The sequence below is a fragment of the Ammospiza nelsoni genome, chromosome 15 (assembly GCF_027579445.1).
Source record: "Ammospiza nelsoni isolate bAmmNel1 chromosome 15, bAmmNel1.pri, whole genome shotgun sequence".
NCBI lineage: Eukaryota > Metazoa > Chordata > Aves > Passeriformes > Passerellidae > Ammospiza > Ammospiza nelsoni.
In genome coordinates this window covers 162,040-184,463 of record NC_080647.1, presented here as the reverse complement: position 1 = coordinate 184,463, position 22,424 = coordinate 162,040, and the positions used below count along the sequence as shown (strand labels likewise).

General features: G+C 48.3%; 1 protein-coding gene across 1 annotated transcript; it reads right to left on the bottom strand.

Moving 5' to 3' along the window:
* Positions 1-1,754: 1,754 nt before the first annotated feature.
* On the bottom strand, positions 1,755-8,547 carry CD40LG (CD40 ligand). The gene is made up of 6 exons (XM_059483097.1): positions 8,392-8,547; positions 6,143-6,280; positions 4,917-4,959; positions 4,560-4,616; positions 4,221-4,283; positions 1,755-2,335 (listed from the first exon to the last, which is right to left on the bottom strand). The coding sequence occupies exons 1-6, from the start codon at positions 8,545-8,547 to the stop codon at positions 1,944-1,946; spliced, it is 849 nt and encodes a 282-aa protein (XP_059339080.1). The 3' UTR covers positions 1,755-1,943.
* Between the last annotated feature and the right edge of the window lie 13,877 nt (positions 8,548-22,424).

Sequence of the window (22,424 nt, the reverse complement as noted above, 5' to 3'; positions counted from 1 at the left end):
CTGGTGCCAAAATGTCCCTGGTGTTGCCTGGCCCTGGCACCTCAACATGCCCCAAGGAGCATGGTGGAATGGCTGCCCTTGGAGGCTTCTGGGACTGGCTGTCCTCACTGTGACCCCCCAGTGCCACCCCACTGCCCTCTTGGTCCCCAGACCCCCAAGCAGGACCCTGTGAAATCTCAGCCTGGATTTGGGAAGGGTGAGCAGTGTTCAAAACATACAGAGCCACCTATGTCTGAATCCATAAATTGTATTAATTGTGGCTTGATGAGTGGAAGAAACCCCACACCGTGGAAGGGGGAACCATGAACACTCAATTATGCTGCAAAACAGCATAATGCACAGTCCTCAGGCACTCAGCTTCTCTGGTTACAAATATAAGATGGGTTCAATTAAATAAATAATCTTCATACAAGATGTCAGACAAGAGTGGTCCATCCCCTAAAAAAGTTAGTTTTGGAGAACATCCAAAAAATACTTACTGAATTATAGTGAAACCAAACAGTCCCTGAGCTCTGTTGGTTTTGAAGGGGGCTGTGCTGGGCACTGAGCTCTGCAATGAGCTGTGCAAAGAATGCCCTTTCTGTCCCACCAGTGGTGGCATTTGGGCACTATGTTAGGACTAGACCTGCAGCCTCCAGCACAACAAAGCCTAAAGACTGTCCAAATCTAGAAGTTCTTTCATTTGCAAACTTGTTGGTGTCCAAGATTATTTCCAAACTTTGACACTCTAAGTGTGACCTGTATAACTAAACACCCCAGGCTTGTCACATGCGTCATCTTCAAATGTTTTTTAAAATGCAATCAATATCCTTGTGCTCTGATCACCTTCCCTGCAGACCAAGCTGGAGAATAGGGTTGGGAAGACCATAGTGTGCAGTGTCACCCAGGTACCCCCTGCCCAAGGGGGCATCTGCACAGTCCTGCTCTCCTGGAGCTCCAGAAAAAATGCCTCTGTGGACATGTCCTCACTGAGGACAGTCAGAAGATGCCCTGCACATGTGTCTTGGAGGGAAGAAGTAGGTGGTCCTGCCACCCTGTGGTTTCCTGGTCCTCCTCCTTGGGTAGGAGGGGTCTCAGGAGAAGATGCAGTTCCAATTTTGATGGTGGTGCCCAGTGCCCCTTCCTCAGGGTAGTGAAACTGTCCACAGGCAAAGGTTCCTCTGCCTGCAGAGGTGGGAGGACAGTCTGGTGAACTGATTCAGGTCACCAAGCGCACACCACCACTAGGGCCCTACTTTCTCTCTGCCTTGAAATCTGCAGTCCTCCCTCAGCCACCAAGCACCCCTCTGGTGCAGAGCGAGTGTCACCAAGTATGAACCCAGCCAAAGCAGTGCCACCCCGAGGAAGTTGGTTGAGTTTCACCGACAGGCATGGATGGAAAAAGGGGGTTCTCCAGATACAGCCGACAGCTGGAGCGGCAACAATGCCTCACCAGCAGCTACTATGTAATGACAGTGCTGGACTTACTGATTCCTTTAGAGAAGATGTTCCTAAGCCTTTTAATGTTTTTCCATTGATGTTTGGAAGCAGATTGGTGCCGGAGATATGCATGAACCCAGCTTGGCTGAAGTGCCCTGAGCCATCATACATTTTTAGGAAAGAAACATTGATGGCAGAGTTTGGAAAACAAAGCTCTTATGACATAACAGGGACATCGACCCTGCCGGGAATGTGGGGTGTGGTGGACCCAGACGCACGACACCAGCATCTACCAAATCACTGGCTGCGAAAGAATAAAAACTGAAAGCAAATAATAACAGCTTCAAACTTTGTTCCATTTGTGTTCTCAGGGCCTCTTGGCCCTCATTAATAAATAACAAAATATACAAATTAAGAAACAAGAAAAACAGAGAGGCAGAGGAACATAAATAAGGGGAAAAGGGAAAGGCACTTTGTTCAAGAAGGTTGGACTGAATTGCCAGCTCAGGACAGCCCTTTCCTCACTACAGCTTGAAGATGCCAAAGTAGGTGTTGCCATGGTTATACCCCACTTTTGTGGAGTCTGTCACATTGACAAAGACCATGTCATCTTCCCTGAGGTTGAAGACACCTCCCACACGGATGGACTGGAGTGCACAGACGGTCTTCGAGTGTTTTGCTTCATGTGTCTTCAAGGAGGTCTGTGTCTTTTGTCCTTTCAGCAAGAGCCGGTCCTCTTCTTTGGGGATATGTAAATAAATATAGAGGGTGAAGGGTGCCAAAGACACTTCTGGGGTGCAGAAGCTGACTTGGGAGTAGATGTAGTAGAGCCCTGCTTCCTCCACCTTCAGTTTCCCCTCCTTGTTGGATATCAAGCTGTTTGTGGGGCCATACATGGTCTCCCTCCACTCCAGCACTGTAGGGAGACAGCATGGCAGGTGAGCTCAGAGAAGGAGACTTCCAGTTTGGCAGGCTGATTTGGGGGAACACCCACAGACATCTGGCCTCAAAGCCTCTGTCTGTCGGTGAGGCGCAGTTAGTGGGGTACCCAGCCCAGGACACCATCCCCAGCCCAGGGGCCCAAGGCCAGAGCAGATTTAGCCCTTGTTTGCTGATCACTGGCTTTGTCAGCCTTGACTGGATATGTGAGTGGAGGTACATTTAGCTTCCTTCATCCAGCCAAGTGGAAATGCTTAGGGAGGAGGATTGTCTGTGTTTACTACAACAGACCAAACAGTGTCACTTCCATTTGCTGCCCTCATGGACTTCAGTGGGACACCCTCCAAACCCTCACAGCACTACCAAAATATGCTGCAACTCTGCTCTTCAGAGCTTCCCATCCCAGTTTTTTTCCATCTGGGGACTGCCTTTTGTCTAGAGTCCTTCCTCCTTTGAGATGGCAAGGCTTTATCAAGGAAGTACAAAAATTAACATTGCACAGTTGCTATCCCTACCTAAGTGCAGAGCTGCAAGGGCGTAGCACAGTGAGTGCTGTTTCCCATTGCCAGGACCACGGCCCACACAGGTCAGGTGATGCCATGGATTTTGGGACACTTTTGGTGTCATCACAGCAGCTCATGGGGTTAGTGCAGATAAGCCTATACAGAGACCTGGAAGCCATGGCTGTAGGGCTGAGTTCAGCTATGACCTCTGGAATTTGGATGTCTGCTTTCCCCAGCCTACAGAGACACCTAGAAGAACAGCCAGGGGGAGCAACTTGGCTCCAAGGGGAATAATGGGTTTGACTACCCCAGCCCAGAGACAGTGTGCCATGGGTAGTCCTGGAGGAGGCATGAAGCCCATGGGCCCTGACCAAGCATCCCATAGGAATATTTCCCCACACAGAGTTGAACTCCAGGCAACTGCTGCTCTCTGGACTCTGCTTTATATGCTCAACAAGTGTTTGAGCAGGGAGTTTTAAAATACAGCGAGTCTCTCACTTCTCTGATCTTATCTAGCACTAAGCTTTCCACAGGCAGACTGAGCACTGGTGAAATGTTGCATCAGAGACGGAAAGAGCAGTTGCCGATTACTGTCAGTTACTCCAGAATTAAATCAGAAGTGCTTAGATTGTGAAATCCTTGCCAGATGGAGTGACTGACCGTGCAAGCTCATACTCAGTTTGGTAAGCCTTGCTGTTGTGGGAAGTCCCTAAGCTAAGGCTAAGCTGAGGGATAGATCAGCAAGAGCAACCAGAACCGATACAGTGGATGCACAAATGCAAAAGGACTCAGGTGTTTCTCTCAAACGTGATGTGACCATGGCTGTGAATAATTGCACCTTGACCAAACCAGTTTGGAGCCCTATGTCGTGACTGTAAAGCCCTCAGCCCGCCCATCTTACTACCAGGAGCACTATGGGTGAGAAGGGGATTAAATCAGCAGACGCAAATACAAGCAGAGCCCTCCAGCAGCAGCCACCGTAGCAAGAGATGGCCAGGAGAGCAAAAAGATCTATTTTAAGAACAAAAGAAAAGTGGGAGGTTGCTTTCCTTAAATACAAAGCTAAAAAGATTTCCACTCATAAAAAACACTGGAAAGATTAAGCCCTTGTGGTGCATTTCTAGGAAGGCACACATAGGGCTACTGAGGACAATTGGGATGTGTGAACCCCACATGGCACAGGTGCACGTGGCGACGTGACCACTGGGAGGTTTGCTGTGTTTTGGGGGCACATTTTTGTGCTGGAGTTGTTCTGTCCTGTTCCCCACCCTTAGAGAGCCACAGGGCAGGACTGGGAATGCGCACTGCTGTGTCCCTCTGGCTCCCTGGTCAAGGTAGGACCAAGTGAGTCTGTCTTACCTGAGCCTGCCTTGTTGCTCGGCTGACCTGCCAGGTGAACTGCAATTGGCTGCCTCTTCTCTGCTGCAATTTAGAAAGGCCAGTGTTATTGATGCCTTGGCACTCACTGTTTCCCCAGCGCTCCTCTGCAGGGACTGCAGCTCCTTCACCCTTAATGCTTCTTTACAGGCAAAGTCATCATCTCCAGATTCCACCCCCAGCCCAGAGTGAGTCAGGACTCCACTCAGCAAAGAGCTGCAGGTGCCTCTGAGGTAAAGCCTCTGATTGATGAAGCCTGCGGAGGAGATGGTGCCACCTTGCCCGCCGTTGGAACAGGACCTGGATGTGCCCACCCCTCACCTGCCACAGATGTTTCATTCTTGTGTGTCACGCGGGGATGCTCGTGGTGCTCAGGACCTGCCACGTAAAAAGGCCACAGATTTAATTTTGAGCTCAATTTCAACAACTTCAGACTGTCTTCTCTGACACCCAGAACCGCCTGCCCTGGGGAGACAGCCATGGCCAGTGTCCCCCTCTGCCAGCTCACACTGAGCTCAGTCCTACACCTACGGGGATGCTCCAAACCCCAACGCATCCCCTGCCTCCACACCATGCTCTGAGAAACTCATGGGCTGTTGAAGGAAACCCCTTCCCAGGCCAAGGAACTTGCCCTGCCCCAGCAAGTCATGAGTGCACTGGCTACACCAGGAAACTCACCTCTCTGCATTTCAAACTTGGGCTGCTCCTTGGGGGGTCCATCCTGTTACAACAGCAAAAATATATGGTTTTTTCTCAAAATCAATGATTTTGAAAGTTTCTATATAAAAGATGCTCTGGTCATTGCTAAGGTTTGGTGATATTTAGCTCCAACAGCCCTGTCAGTTCGTGACAGAGCATATCTGAAGCCAGAGAGCCCCTCTTGTACCTTCCCCAGCTTCACACATGACCATGGGCTGTTTGCAGCAAGGAGTTTAGAGGGTTTATGGTCTTAGGTTTTACTCAATTAAAATGATGGGTAAAGTATTGAAAACAATAAGATAAACAAACAAGAAAAATCTCCTTTTCATGTGGGAGAGCCATGATGTAAGTGCTGCCAATGTACACTGCTGCCCTGCAGTTGGGGTTTTCAGGACTGCTGACCACAGCCTACCTCAGACACAATTTTTGGTGTCTGTTGGGTACTGTTGCAAACCTGAAGATTTAGCTGAGGCAGGTTTAGCTGAGGCGTTTGTTGTCATCAGGCAGTGACAATGAAGAAGAAATGTTCCTCTCCTGTCAACTCCAGCCAGCACAGCCACTCCTGAGCAGTGAATTCAGGGCTGAGCAGGATGAGAGCACCTCATTGCAATGCACGTTGCAATGCAAATTGGCTCTTCTGCATCCAAATGTGAGGAGCCTGATCTAACTAGAGATGCCATCCCTGAGTCCATGGGGTGGCAATTTGCATAGCACCCTCATGCTCCTTCTCACGGGTTGCCAGGAGCTGTTTCCTGGCCCAGGCCTTGCACTGTCATTGACACCTGGGCAAAGTGGGCAGAAATGTGTTCCCAGTGGCAGGTGGCCACAAGCATCCTCACAGCCACCCAGCACAGGACTGGAGCAAGGTGCCAGACAGCAGAAAATCAATTATTTTCAGACTGGAATCAAGGAGAAGTGCCAAGGTGGCTGTAGCTCCATCCTGGCCACCACAAGGCACAAACATACCATGGCACGTTGCAGCTAGATGTACTCTGATCAAGAGCATTTTAGGAAAAAATCCATGAGATTTCTCAATAATATCAATATAGTGTAAAAAGGATACAGCATCAAAAAGGGCATGTGCTACACAGCCTAAAAGTAAAGAGCACCCACGCTTTTAAAAAAAGCTTGGGGTGAAGCTCTGTGTGTGATTGGGAGCCCCTCTCCTTCCTCAGTGGGATCTTTATCCACCCAACTGCATTTACCTTGCACTGGATGTTCTGGAAGCCCTTTATAACCTTTTCACAGTCCAATAATGTCGACTTCTGACCTTCTGCTGTCTGACATTTCTGAACTTTCTTCAGGAAGATGTAATCTTCATTTAAGCTCAACACCTCCTCCATCTGCCAACAGAGGAGAGAAGGGAGGGTCAATGGGATGTTAGCAGGAAACCTGCAACAGCAGAGCCATGCTGCATTCCTACCAGCAACATAACCAGCCTGGGAAGCTCAGGGTCGGATGCTTAGCACTGGAATGAGATGGGCAGACAAACCGTGGGCAGCAAGAGCTCCCAACACAGCATCTGTGCCCTCATCCACTGGGAACTGAACCCATGGAGCTCACCCTGAATGGCAATGCTAGGTGACAGGAGGATTGCTAAGGATCTGTGGGAGTCACATTCTCTGAACCTGAGAGAATCCATGAGAGAAGCAAAGAAAGAAAAAAACAATTCTTATCTCAATTGCTACTCCTCTTGTTGTTCACAAGTGGAATGCACTGTGGAAGACTGTTTACCTGTAGAAAATTGGTAATTGGATTCTGTGTATTTTGATTCATTGACCGATTGAATCCATGTGTGTGTGTCGGGACTGTTGGCAGACAGTCAAAAGATTCTGTGCAGTCAAGTTGAGTGCTTTGTGCAGATTCGGTTAATTAGCCTTCTGATAAGATGGAGTCCTCCTTGTCATTTCTTGCCTTCATTGGGCTTGCCCTGCTTTTTCAATAAGGATCTATCTTCTATCACCTTGATAATTAACTTAAAAGTCCATCTCTAACTTTTCCTAAAGAAACAGAAATCCCAGTGGATGGCTCAGGAGTTTTGCAGGTCCTTCCCCAATGGCCTTAGCAGGCAGCTGGGATGCTCACTCAGCCCCTCACTGCCCTGTCCAGTCAGAGGGGTTTAATTTCTACTGACTTCTTGACTAAAAGCATTGCCAGCAAAACAAAACAACATGTAGACTGGGGCTGAATTGTGCCAAGATCTTCAGATTAAAAAAAATAAATCAGAAAGCCAATAAGAAAATAATTAAATGCATCCAAATACTGATTTTTATATTTACACCTGTTTGGGGTTTTTTTGTTGTATTTTTGTTCCTTGTAGAAACCTAACATGTAGTTAAGTGGTAAAGAGGAAGTGCAGCTGGACATGAAGACACACAGCTGGGCAGAGAGCTCAGCACAGGTAGCACTAAGATACGGAGGATCAGATTTGAAGCCCTGCCACAAGTTCTGAAGGCAACTGAAATCTTCTTGCCACCTGTGACTGCATTTCAGCTGCCTCTGAGCCTCAGCCATGTCCCCCTGTAGTAACATTTCCCTCTGCCAGAGACCCTCTACACATTCCTTCATGACAGCCTGCAACCTCCATGCAGTGAAGTCCCCTTCAACACCTCTAATATTAAAGCCCCTCTAGCTCAACAATGTTCTCCACCCTTGTAGATCAGAAACCACACATCTAAATTTCAATTTAAGTTGAAACAACACATGTAAAAATCAGTAACATCCACCGTATCAGTGTATCAGGTAAGAAAAATGCATGCTGGGTTTTAGGCACATATTTCTTTAGCAGGCAGTCATTTCTGGCTTGAAGAAAAGTAGCTTTAGATTGGTGATTTTAGGCATCATGCAGTGCAGCTGCAGCCATACCAACCTCAAAAACGTCTTTCTGGACTTTAACTTTTTGGTAGATATTGTCTCAAGTATGGGACAGGATCACTAGCACTATGTACCTTCAAAAACAGAGGAAGTACTAGGGTCTAGTCTTTTCTTCCCTAACCTACACAACAGCACCTGAAGTGAGATGTTGATAAAATCACTGAAACATGAAAAACAAAATATTTCTGGACCTTTCATTCTCTCAGTTAATGTCACAGTGCTAATAAGTGCTACAAAATCAGAAAAAACCATCACCAGCCTAAAACAGCCACTTGCATGCCTAAACCACACCCTCTTGTCCTCAGACTAGCCACCAGTTAGCAGATTTATTCCAGGTGTCTCTTGGCAATTGGTCATTCTCTTTTTGTTAGCAAGGGGAACAGATCTCCCACCTATTCTCATGGCAAATTAAAGCAGAAATGAGAACATGGGTGAGATAAATGATACTGCTGCCTCCATCCAGTGGTCAGCACCATTTTCCACCATGTTCATCCTCCTGATGAGCAGATCTCACCAGACCTGAAGCCAAAGCATGCCAGCAATCCAGCAGGGACAGAGACAACTTTCTCTCTCTGCTTACCTTATCCATCTTCATGTGAAGATACAAACAGAAGAGCACGGTCCCAATAGTCTGCACTACAATAAATACACTGAGGAAGCCCATGAACATTTTCATGATGGCAGGAGATGTGCTGCTGATAGGACGGGGTGCCTCAGGACCATAGGGTTCGTTCATCCTCCGTGCACGTTGCTGGGGCTCCTCCAAATGCACTGCTTGCAAGTAGCATGAGAACTGTTGTGCGAGCGCCTGCTGCTCAGGGGATACAGGGTACAGCAACCTACACTTCCTGGAAAAAGCTCTTCATAGTGGGTAGGTTTGTTCACTACCATCTCCCATAACAAACAACAACAAAAAAGTTGCTTAGACTTTCTTCTCTGTTGCACTTCCATGCTTTTTCCTACTGTTCTACCAGAAACAGAGAAATGTTCTTATTTCGTATATTCATATCTGCCCTTGAATCACTCAAAAATATTGCCCGGTGGATTGTTTTTACTGTTGTGAATGAAAGTCCTGTGGCAAGTTGCCATAAAAGAAATGTACACTGAATACAAATACAGAGCTTCTGAGCAGTACTGTGGGCTGCCAGGGGCTGGGAAGCACTCAGAGATTTGGTTGTTTCTCAAAAGGGGAAGAATAGCTTTTTCCTTTTGATTTCTTCTAAGAGAAGGATGATTTCTGCAGTGAAGATGCTTGGCTGAGGCAGGTGGGTTGTGCTGGTTTCTGCTTTCCCTTGTGCTATCCCTGGATGATGCCTCTGCCTGGTTCTGGGTAGGCTGGGAGAAAGGACCATCTGTACAGAGAGTGTAACCCTGGTGTGGGCACAGCTTTCATGCTCTTTAGCAGACAATGGGACTTTGAGCTTGGTGCTTGGCTATTAGTTTGCAGAGACAAGTTTTAAGTCGCTTTCTTGATACCCTAGTGAGGTGCTTACCCTGTATCCAAGAGCACTAGCCATCTCATACCCTGCCCCACTTATTTCTGTTACCTGTATCTATGTACCTAGGCATGAAAAGGGGTGTTGGGAATGCCAGATACTCTGGCCAGCTTCTGACCTCCCATCATCATTGCCATGCCACTTTGAGAAATCCATGTCCCCTCTACACCCTGACGCCTCTCAAGCTGGCTGCAGGGAGGTGAGATCCTGCCCCCCAGCTCTTCAGGAATCCAACATTCATGAGTACATGCAATGCTGCTAAAATAATACACCAAGTAAATACCAGGGGGTCCTCATTACTTGCAACAGGGGACAGACCTCATTTACTCTATGTAAAGAAAATAAATGTGGGGGTTTGTTGGGATGCAGAGGAGGAGGGGCTGCAAGAATGTGTTGAGGAAGACTGGAAGGCTGGTTTGAAGGCTTCATCAACCACCATGTAGAGTTGTTTTGAAAGTGGTATGCTAGAGGAGATTTTCTTATCAGATGTTCACACAGCTAATACAGGGTTGGATCCTGTAGGTGGGGGGTGCTGAACAGGTCCTGCTTGCTAGCAGCCCCAGGAGAGGAGGGTACACAGGGCCTTTTGGAGCTGCTCAGAGCATTGCAGGATGGAGTCCAGCATCTGCTTTTCCTATCTGCCTTCTTTCCTGCATCCTGCCCTGTGTGGTTAAGGTGTTATGAGCTGCAAATGCAAATGCTGGTAACAAAGCACAAACACCTCAGCAACTGAATCAGGGTTCGACCTTAGCAGGTCACTGTGCTCCTAAATATAACATCCTAATCACAAGTGTGGGATTGCTCCAGGGTCTTTGTGGGCAGCATTTGATAACAGGGCAGAGGATGCCATGGGGTTGAGGCCCTGGCTGGTGCTTTGCACTCATGTAACCCTTCAGCTTGCCAGGACTGTCACACCTCTGCAGTGAGGGGTAGGGCTCATCCTTCGGGAAGAGACTGCGAGCTCCGAGGTCAGCTCCCCTTCTGCCTCCTAGAGGAGAGAGTAGCTGCTGAAGTCCATCCCCTTGAATGCCCATACTCTGAGGGCTGCCCACACACCCTGACCATCCAAGGGCTGCCTTGCTGCTCAGCTCACCAGGGCTTTCCAGTCTCCTCAGGAGTGTCCTCCCAGGGGCAACAAGGTGCCATAAACAGTACTGGGAATGCATTACTTGAGTCCCCAAAGAGGGTCTCCTCAGTATGACTGAGCTTTGGACCTGGTCCCTCAGGCTTGCAGCTCTGCTGCGCAGAGGACCAAGACCACACACAGCCTGGGGCCACTGCCAAGTGCTTTCTTTTTGTCTTAAAATTGCCATAATCTTTGGAAAGGCCCAGCCTGGTCTCCTCTCAGGCATCTGGTCTGACATCAAGCTCCTGCATACTTGTCCCTATCATGGCAAGTTTGCCATAGGCAGAAAGCCATTTGAAAATCCCCAATAATACTCCAGACAGCTGAGGGCCATGAGGCCACAGTGGGGAGCAGCATCAGCTCCCCGAAGTTCTCATGCTTTGCCTTAGCCCCACCACACTCAGCAGCATTTTCCAGGGCTCTTTAGCGTTTCCTCTAAATTTAACACATCTTGGGGAAGTCACTACATGTGAAACTAAATTACATGGCAAGTCATCATTTAATACTGTTCCCGAATGTGTTGGGACAGAGGCAGCCAACAACGTGTGAAACCACAGTGCTGAGTGTTGCAGAGTTTTTGCACAGCTGTTCCTGAGCCCTGGCTTTCTCCAGTGGACAGAACCTTTTCAAAGACATTTCTGTAGAGCCACCTGCTTCACTGAAATGAGAAGAACCTGTAGGAAATGTTGAAAAGACCAAGCATGTCACTGGTCCTGTTACATGCTCCTTGATGGAGGCTGGAGCCTTAGATGGGCTGACGAATTTGGTGAGGACGATGGGGAAGAGCTCCAGTTTTGAGTACCCAGCACAGAACATCACCGTTGGCCACCGGTGCTGCAAACCAGGAAACTAAGTTGCTCCTTGGCAGCACCCTGATAGGGGAAACCAGGTGGAAAATATGACAGTGGGGATCCTGGCAGAGGTTCAGCAGCAGCAGATCCTCTTCAGGAAACCATTGCTCCACACCAGCAATCCAGCCCCTTGCTTCTGCAACTGGCAGGGAGCAACCCTTGTGAGCTGTCCACTCTGCAGCACCTGGTCCTGAGGCTTCTATGGCTCAACCTGGACCACCACAGCTGCAGAGCAGGGGTGTTGGATCAGACAAGAGGAGCTGACCAGGCCCTGTGGCAGGCAGACCCCCAATGAGCCATTCTGGCACCGTGACTGCTCAGAGCCAGGCAACCCAGGGACCTGCTGCAGGGTACGTGGAGCTGTTGGCCCCTTGGGACATCCTCTATTGCCACCTCAAATGGATAGTGGGGATGGAGGGCGATGCATATCCCCGACTGTTTGGCTGCTGTAGGAACATGGGGGAGCAAAGCAAAGTGGGCAACACAGTCTTAGGGAGAGTGGGACATGATTCAGAGAGATGATGGGCAAGGAAGAGAGGACCCAACAGCAGAAGGAGCAGTCTGCCTTCATGGGATAATCCCAGGGAAGATGAAGTCATATCTTCACCTGGTGATAAGCCCATCACCAAGAAACCAATCGGGTTTTCTTTCGCATCCCAAACTCTCTGCACGTTACCATACCCACCTACTTGTGAACGCAAACTGGTACAGTTCCTCCAGCCAGATAACCCCTGGGTGAGACAATGGGAAAATGTGATCCGCTGCTTGCATTCCTATTGCCCGAGCTGTGGTATTTCCGCTGATCAGCAAATTGTCTCCATTCGTATTCGGTGTTCTGAGTTTTGTTTACTGAGAAAATATCCGGTTGCCTGCCCCTGTGATCTGTCAAAGGCTGGGAGCATCTCTGAAGGCAGCAAGGTGAAAGCTGCTGAGAAGAGAGTGATTTTTTGGGGTTTTCTGGGTGCACGCTGTGGTTTCTTGACTAGCTTTTTAAAATGCGATGCTTGCCCCACATGCTCTTTATAATTAACAAAAGCTGGGTGTTGTGCAGTGCTAAGAGCAATACACTCGAAAAGAAGATTTTATTCTGAGTCAGAAAAGGAGTTTGCCTGCAATGTCATGGGAATGATACAGAAATGAGTCTATGAGAGAAACCTAAATTAAGTCCCTTCAGCCCAGGGCCAGGGGCAGAAGGGAAATTTGAATTTTTCTGTCATTTGCTTTTTCATTTCTTTAGATGCTTTTTGCTTTTTCACTCTCTCTGTACCTTCTGAGCTCTCATGTCTCCAGGACAACCCTGCCATCAGAGAGGAAGAGGGAACAGATATAGCCAGAGCACCACAGAAAACATCACCAGCATCCAGAGAAGGAAAGGTTGCATTACAGTTTCTGTTCACTATCTACCTCAGTCGAATAAAATAAAATTCTTGGGAGTCCAGAGCAGCAAGAAGCAGTTTCAGGGAGAGAAAAACATGTCAATCCTTGTGAAAGCTACATCCCCCTGTGGAAGAGAAGAGCAGAATATGCTGGTTGTAGCCACCATGGTGGCAATGGCAGGCTGCAGCCCCATTGCTTGCCATGGTCCTCAGCCATAGAGAAACCCATGTGGAGATGAGCAAAAGTTCCAAGCCGAAGCAGATGTGAACATAGCAGGTAGATCAGATCAGATGTACAGTGTCATCTCCACTGCATTTTCCCTGCAGATGTGAGAGAACATCTGCCCCTCCAGATATCTTCTCTGCCACCATCCAGAGCAGCAAAGAACAATAGAAAAAGAGCAACAGGGGGTGGCACTGGGGTACTGCTGTCCCTCTGAGCAACCCTGTTCCAAGGGTCACTGTCCCCTGTGCCCCCTTCCCTCCTTACCCCCTCACCTCCCTGCCCTTCTCTACAATCCACAGTTGCACCCGAGCCAGACTTTTCCCCGGGGAGCTGAGGTGGGTGGAGAGCAGGGAACAGCAAAGAAACAAGCCCCAGTGACGCCACAGAGGATGGAGGGCCCTGGAGGGCATGTGGCTTTCATGCCACATCTGGGTGACAATGCCAGCCTTGCTGTGCTGAGCCACAAAGAGCACCTGGCCTCAGAACTGCTGAGCTTTGCAGTAGCTGCAAAACCACAAATGGCACTAGAAACTTCTTGCTGTGAAGACTGCACCTACTCCTCCCAACTTCCTAAAAATAGAGCCCAGAGTGGGGAGGCCCACGGCCCTGGCCCTGCCAAACAAGCCTCTCTTGCCTGAGTCACGGCGGAAGGGAGCAGAACACCCCATGCCTTCCCCACTCTTGGTGAAAGCTGCTCTCCCTGCACGGGGTGCGGGGGCCTGCACCCACCAAAACCACAGTGAAACGTCCCGGTGAGGCTCTGCCTTTTCATGTTGTGAAAGGAGAAGGGAGGAGTGGGGGAAAACAAAACCCGGGGTGGCTGCAGGGCTGGCAGTACCAGTGCTGCCTCCCACAGCATGGCACGATGGGTGGGTGGGGAGGGTCCAAGCATCATCTTTGCATCTCTCCTTCCTCTCTGCCTGTCCCGTTGGGACAAAAAGGTAGACACGACTGCCTCTTCAGCATCCGTGTGGGACACACAAACGAAACAAAAGCCTCAGAGGGAGAGGGAGGATGCTGCCATTCCTCTCCCCACTATGGGGCTTAGACCAGTCCAGCCACAACTGTAACTGGCTCCAAGCACTTGCTGGGCTCCACAAATAAACCTTGCCACTACCCAGACTTGCCACAGCAGAGCCACCTCAGCTCCCACCACCCCACAAGGGTCCCTGGCCACTGGCTGGGACATTCCAATGGATCGAGGCATTGAGTCTCAGGGACAGCTTCCCAGCTCTTGACCAAAGTCCAGGAGGAGATGTCATGTGCAGCTCTGAGATGGATGGGATCCCAAGGATTTCGAGGGGGTTCGTGTCCTGGGAGGTGGGTAAGGCACAGCCTGAATCAGCTGTTGTTCCACGCATTCTTTCTCTCCTTTCCCTCCCTCCATAGGTCGAGATTTGCCGTGAGCCTTCACCATGGCTGAGTCCAGGGCTGGCCATGCCTGGTTATTCCACTGGGGCTGCACAGCAACACATCCTGCATGTGGACACATCTGGATCCTGATTGAAACTTACGAAGACGTGAGCAATCTCCCAAGGCAGACTTGATAGCTACTTGTTCAATCTTCTCCCTGTTTTTTCTCCATTACACCGCAATCCCCCTGCCATGGCAATATTAATGCAAATTACCCATCTTTTCCCAAACCCTTCACACATCAAGCTCCAAAAGGCTCTCATCACAGGGCTTTCTTCACTGCTACGGGAATCACATCTGTGGCTCTTCACTCCTCCCCTTTTAGTCTTTGCTGTCATTTATCCTCTCTCCTCGTTGATTTTGGATCCTTGGGGGGCTTGTGCTCCAACCTCTAGATAACTAGGATCCCATTGGGTTGACACACAGCCCCAAGGTGAGCAAGAGTGGGTGACACTGCTGTCAGTGGCAGGAGATGAGCCAGGAAGGGTGAGTGGCCAAAGATGTGAGGGGCAGACTCAGGAACACTGCTCTGACCTAAGAGCTTAGGGGAGGAAATCCTCAGCCCCTACTTGGGACTAACCAACCCCATGGAGAAGGCAGCATCAGGGGCAGGCAGAAATTCACATGCAGCCATCTCAGTCAGGGAGCCCAACCAAGACACAGCGTGTGTGGTCAGAAGCAGCAAAACCAGTCTTTAATCTCTTGCAAAGCAATGCAAAGGCAGAGCAGTGCTGCCTTCCATGCATGTTTAGACACTGCAGTGGTGTCACACAGCCCTTTTGCCTCAGAACTGTAAGCCAGGGTGCTCTGAGCAGGTCATGTTGGCATCACATGGAGCCCTTTCCGCACATGCTTCCAGTCCTGTCTCAGCTGTGGCATGATGATGGGAATGCTCAACCCAGCTCCAGCCTGAGCTTGCTCCTTGGCCAGGCTGAATACTTGCATCTCTGGGGCATTGTCTTGGTAACAAATCCCCCATAAAATCCCTGTGAACCTGTGAGAGAGCAGAGAACAACTCTGCCATCTACTGATTCCTCCAGCTCCTCTCCCTGCCTGATCCACATCTCCACTGCTGCCTCACACAGCCATCTGGAAAACTGTGGCTAAAAATGAAGGGTCTCCATGCTGGAATGTGATGCCACAGGAGACACCAGAGAAGCCCTGCAGTCAAGCCCACTGCAGCCCATCCTGCCTCACTGTCCAGTGGCCCTGGGACGTAGCCACAGTTCAGGCTGCAGAGGCAAAAAGAGCAAAGTAAAGTTGCAAAAGCTGCTGCTGACATAACAATGTACTTTGTTCTCATGCCAGGGACAAAACCTGCTCAGAGAAAATAAAAAGTCTGGTTTCCATAAAACACGGATGTTTCAGGAATTCCTCCATCTGAAGAGACCTCAGGTGGAGGTTTCCTTTGTAAGGAAGTGGCACCTCATGATTGGTGAGTGCATTGTCAAGGTTTCCAATGGCTTTCCCCACAGTTCACGGGAGCAGGGCTGGCTCAGTGTGTGCTCAGCCCAAACACCAGCAGCCACAGTGGGGAGGAGTGGGTGAGAGCATCAAGCCAGCCTGGCAGCCCGGACACCCTGACCAGAGGCTGTGCAAAGCCTGGGCTTGGGCTGAGCACTGACCCTGCTCAGCTGGTTCTGCTGATGGCCAAAGGAATATAGGCAGCCCTCAGACACAAGTGAATGTCCTCCCTTTTGTAGAATCTCCTTACTGTGGGCTGAGCACAGACATCTGAGCAGCACAATACCCTACAGAACCATCAGAGGTGGCTCCAGCCTGTGTGGATCACAGCCAGCAAGGCTCTGACATGAAAGCAGGTCGTCTCCAGGAGGATGCTGCAGCCCCAGCTCCTGCATCCCGCTGATGCTGGGAGCGAGGCCGCTACAATTTCTAGGTACCAGAGGCTCTTACTGGCAGACAGAGGGTGCTTCTTGGAGCTCACTGTCTATTTACAGAGGCTTGGAGACCTCAGCTCATCTCATATTTACCACAGGGGCCAGAGGTGCATCCAGGTAGCATCTGCAGAACACCAGCTTTCTTATATCCCCATGCCCAGCCTCTCTCCCACCATACTCAGGCTGTGACAGGCTGGGGGCTGGAAACCCTTGAACGTGTCAGCTGCTCCATCCTTGCTAGAGCTTTCTCACAAGATGTGAAAAAAAATGTGTAGCAAAAACAGAGAAACATAGCTTGTTCAAGCACTCTGTTTCAGGGGATGATGGTGCTAAAAAAGCCCCAAACCAGAAATGATTATGCACATGCAGGTCCCCCCGGGATGAAGTCACACCAGAGGCACAAGTTTCTCATGGAGAAGACTTGTGCAAACATAACTCATGCACAATAAATCAGACACAGGTCTATGTGCCTCGTGAGCGGATGCTACTTATGGGTCCAGATCACCACATCAAATTGCAGGGCCATGGGATTTCAGCTTCTTTGCTGGTGCCCAGGCTCATCCAGAGTCCCCGGCAGCAGACAAGACCTGGCCTGGGGACACACAGATGCTTTTCAGTACCCACGTTTTCTTTCCAGAGGAGCTGCCTAATAAGCCCAAGCTGTTGGACATATTTCTTCTCACTCACTTGAAGGAGTCACCAAACTCCAGAGGCTCTAATTCTCTTTTAGCAGAAAAGCAACATTATTTCAAAGTGGAAAATCTTTGGCCTGAAGCACCCTGCACAGCTGGAGGGAAGCATTATGCAGAGGTGATGCAGTCAGAGAGGCGTGAATGCTGGAATGGCCACTTCACTGTAAAATACAGTGAAAGGAAAACCCCAGACACCCTGTTCAAGGAAAACACTACTGGCACTAAGCCTAAGGACAGGGAAAAACGGACCAGTTCTCCCCACTGTTCAGGGAGGGGAAGATGAACCTGCAACAATCACCATTTTGCTGAGCCACAAGGAAATCTACCTACGTAAGTATTGTGTTGTCATCTCTATGACAGTAACTGGGGGAATCATACCGGAAACTGGGTTCAGTGGTTGGACAGGAAGGAAAGCAAACCTAGAGCACATCCCAATTTGTACCTTCAGCATCAGCCTCCTTGCATCCCCTTGCAGGCCATGGGCCAGCCAGGATGTGGATCCTGTTTGCCTTTGGGATCTGGGCATATAGATGAAGAGATCTGGAAGGCAGGACACTCACTTTCTCTTGCTGCCTGTGTCTGGTTGCTTATGATATCTTAGATAAGTCACCTGGTCTCAGTTTCATCACTGGTGAAATGAGGCATCTCTGTTTCTGGGTAAAGATCCAGAGATATAAACAGCCAAATAGATTCAGCCTATATAGAAAATAATCACCATGCCAGCTCTAATCTGTGGAGCAGTATAATTTCAAAGTGCATTGTATCTTGAAGTGAGGATGCAGGATAAGAAAAATCTTCCCCCCCCCCCCCCCCCACGGAGTCTGTTTTGGACATGATGGTAATTTCAGAGTCATATCCAAGCCCTTATGTCAAAATCTTTTCATCTTCCTCCCCTGTCTTGTTGAGTGGCTGGGTGGGCATCTGACAGCAAGGTCAACCCACCACAAGGTCTCAGCCGTCCCATGAGCTGCCCTTGAGTTCCTACTCTGCAATGCAGGTCCCGAGGACATCACTGCTCTTCCTGGCTTCCTTTCCCAGGAATTCATCCTAATTTTCCAAGAACTGAGCTGAATCACACAGCTATTACTGACATAGTGCAATGCTGGGTCTTAGTGCTGCCACAAGCTCACAGCTGTGAAGCTCTGTTGCACTGACACATGAGGCAGAGAGACTAAGTCACAGCCTGGATTTGGTGCAGGACGCCAAATTTATCCCAAATTTCCTTCACAACAGCAGAGCATGCAACCTCTGGAGTGGTTGTCTGGGGTCTTTGAAAAGAGGAGCCAGGTGGGGTTTTTTAAGTTTTGCAGGGCAAAAAAATCAATGGAACCGAAAGTAGGTTCACGCCACTGTGCCCACCCATGCAAAACTATCACGAACCACAAAACCAGGTAATTACACAATCTCCTTCCAATGTTTACTAGGTTCATTTTCTCAGCACTGGCTTCTGCTTACAGCAGCCTCAGAAGACTTTAGGTAGAAAGGACTCTTGGTCTGCAATAGCCAGAAAACCCATTGAGCTTGTCCTAGAGGGTAGAAGCATATGATTCAGGTTTCTGAGAATGAGCCCCAGTTTTCAAATAATCTTGAAAGAGATTTGTACAAACTCAGAGCTCTCACAGCACTTTCACTCATATACCTGAGATCACAGGGAGAAGACATAAAGCAAAATTTCCACCCTGTGTGGTGAGGAAGGTCAGGCATCTCCCAGGAGAACAGAGCTGAAGTCCAAAATGCCCTGGAAAGAACTGTTTGGAAGGGTCAGATCTGATTGACAGCAGGCAAGGGGTATCTCTCAGACAAACTATGTACTTTAAGCCCATTTCAGGAGCTGCCAAACACTGTCCCCACTGATATCCACACCAGGTTCCCCAGGTTCTCTTTGGTCATGGCCAAAGGCACTATCACAAAGAAAAGAACTAGATAATCACTCCTTGCTCTAAACAGATTTACCAAAACCCTGATATATATCTCTCCAGCCTTGGCAAGAAGCACAATTGACAATCCCTTCGCACAGGTGGGGGCATGCCACCCTGCTTGCATGGCACAGGAGAAGTAACATTCCCTGGAAACCTCCACTGCAATGTCCTCTTCATAGCTGTGGATAATCTGTGTTCATAGGATGGGGCAGCTTTCTGCTCCACCCCAGAATGAAGAGGAAATTTCTTCCCTAACAGCCACCACTACAACCCTTTGCAATGAGGTGGCTCTGCTGGGTGGCCACGTGGCAGTGAGTCCTTCATAAAAGTATGCCTCAGGTAGGAAAAAGGCCAGAACTCTGCAGGGGGAATTAAAAGCTCTTGAAATTTCATAGCTGTTTTGGGGCTATTAATGTACAAAATTAATGAGGAACCTGTTGAAGTGAGGGGAGAACGACCATCCTATAATGCATCGAACTCCGATTTATTGATTGATCAGTCACTTTAAATAACAGTGTTAATTAACTTCATGCATATTCCAAAATCCAGGTTTACGATAGGCTAACAGAGAAAACTCTAACCACTCCTTTTGTTTTACAATACCAACAATTGTTTACACAAAACAAAACCAGTGTTCCCACTGTGATATGAAAGGTTCCCAAAACTTCCACATCTGTTCCCAGGGTGCCATCTTTTCCCAGAGAGGGTATTACACTTGTTATGGGAAGACTGTCTGAGAACCTTATTGTTTATAGAGTGATGCCTGAGAGAGTCTAATTGTTTATAGTAATCAGGCTGGGAACTGCTTTTGGAACTGCTTCGCAACTACCTTTTACTTTTCTCTCAATTGCATGGCTTCATGGCCTTTTTCTTTAAGCCATGCTTGAACTAAACTCCCGACAGGAACCCTTGAGGGTTTCATACATCTGTCCAATATGCAGCCTTGGTGAGTATGAAACCCCAGCATTTGCAGCTTTGGGATGCAATTAAGGCCAAGGAAGAACTGACCAGACACAATTCCTGAATTTCTGTGTTCCTCCAGGGTGTGGTGGTGGCAGGAGCTCTCACATGGATTGGCAGCACATTGCCCAGTGGTTTTGGTCCACACACAACAACACCAGAGGATGTGAAATGGCGTTGCATGATGCTCAGTACACACCATCACATGGAGCAAGGGCTGGATTATGACTCCAGCCCAGCCCAGTCTCCTGAGTTGGAGGCTCAGGAGACACAAGGCATAAAACCCATCCTACATTAGGATCAAAGATGCAATTCTGATCTCCAAGAGCAGCCGATAAGCCAGGAAATGAAGGATTTGTGCACATTAAAGTTTGCTTGTAATTTCCTCCACTGGGGGTTACATCCAGAGAGCTGCATTTCAGAGAGACCTGTGCTTCCTGCTGTCCCCCACAGCAGCCCTGAGCTGGAAGCATCACAGTTTGGTCACACACTGCAGCAGAAGCACCTCTTTCTCCTTGCTGCACCTAGTCTGATCCTTGCTGAGCTGCTCTACAGCTTTCATTTCTTCAGCCCTGAGAATTTGCTGGTTTTACTGATGAAGAGCAGTAATGTGGCACTTCTCCAGGCTGAACTGGATGGAAAGTTTACCTCCTACACTAGACTGCTTGACAGCAGCTCTGGGACACAACGTGGCTCCCTGGGAAACAGTGGTGGCTGTTGAAGCCTGGACCTTAGGAAGAAGATCTGGCTTGCCTACGGCCTGTTACTGTCACCTTTCAAGGACTAAGGCATGTGCAGAGAACTGTGCCTCGAGCAAGCATGACCTTTGCATTATTCCTCTTCCACTGGGCATTGCTGGTGTCTTTACCAAGTATCTTTCTCCTTTATCAAAAGGCAAAAAGATATTATTTGTGTTCCTTGCTCTAAACCATTACTAATTCTTGGGTCTTTTGCTGGTTATACAGCCAATGTACTGTTTAAAGACTGCAGCAGTAGCAGAGTGTGACAAATGTCAAAGTCCTTGGGTTCATTGAGCATCTTTCTATTCTGAAGATCTCCACAGCAGACGAGGCTTGTCTGGGTGGAGTCCCTTGGAATTAACATGCCAGCATCATGACATGGCATCTGTCACCCAGGAGCTGCACATGTATCTCTCACAAGCACCAGGAGTTCACTCACAAACCAGAGGCAAACTTGATGGCACACGTGCAAATACATTGCACACCCTCAGGCACACAGAGTGGTAAATACCAGGTGCTGGAATATGCAGGAGTCAGACATTTGGATTTGCTGTTATGACTGTTTTCCTTCCATCCTAGAGGTGGAAGTAACACAAGGCAGGAGATAAAGAGAAAAAGCCCAGAAAGCAAAGAGAGATGCAGCATTTGCTTGATCCAATGACACAGAGGACTATACACACGTGTGAAAACCTGTTGCAGAAAAATACGTATAATAACAGGATGAGATCAAGCAACCTTCCTGACTAAGCCGTACTGACATCCTCTGACCTTCCTGCCCACACAGCAGCAGCACCCAGGCACAACACAGAAGCCCAGCAACCCCTAGAGTGTCCCTGCAGAATAAATAATCACAGACAGCACAATCACCAATACTATTATTTTTTTCAAAGAGACCAGCTAAGAATACACCACATTTTTTGAAGCGAGATTTAGGGAGGTCAAAGCTCTGAAAACAAACAAAAAATAATGGATCACATTTATCCCTGAATATTCAGTTACACAGCAGCACTGAGCATTCAGAAAAAATGCAAGACCAGACTAATTGCCTAAATGGGAAATAACAGTATCTTCTTTCATGGCATAAAGACTATACACTCCCAGTATTTTTCCTGTATGCTAGATGAATTAAGTAGAGCATTTCAATTTTAGAGCCACCAAGGAATTAGTGAGTGAAGCCATTGCTTCCAAAGGGGTTTAAGAGAAGTTCAGAAACAAACCAGATCTGAATGCAGGCTAGCAAGAAGGTCTCTTAGTTTTACATCCAACAACATTTGATCAGTGAAAACCCAAAAACTGGTTATTACCTGAATAATTCATCCAAACCTACTTCAGAATAATCATAAATCTCTAAAGTAGTTGTCAGCTGAGACAGCATCAAGAATACATCAAGAGCCAATGTAACAGCTTTAAAATTCCTGTAAATGCTTAGAATGGTTTGACTCATTTAATTGTTTAAATCAAGCCAAAATCCAATGTAGTGACACCCTTATATACAAAGAATATGTCACAAGTAATGCATCAATAGAAATGCATGTTTTACACAAAGAAGTAAAACTGGTCCTGTGGCAGATGCTCATTTACATATGTATTGATTTAATTATAGATTTCTCTCCCTCCTTTCAAGATTGCTAAAAAAGATGAACACAATCCCAGAAATGCACAAACTGAGCCAGAGACACTAGGGACAGTAATTTCTTCCTTTGATAATTCCTACAGAGATGTGCAACATTCCTGCTCTTATTGACTTAAACAAAGTCAGAGGCATGGGCAGGACTGCCACAGCTGCAGCTCCTGATACTCCACTGCATCCGAGGGAGCCTGTGTCTGCCCTCATAAGGATAAAAGGCAGAATCAGGCCAGGAGATCCTGGGCTTTTCAGTATGTATTAAAGCAGATTTTTGTGTCTGCTGCAGCTG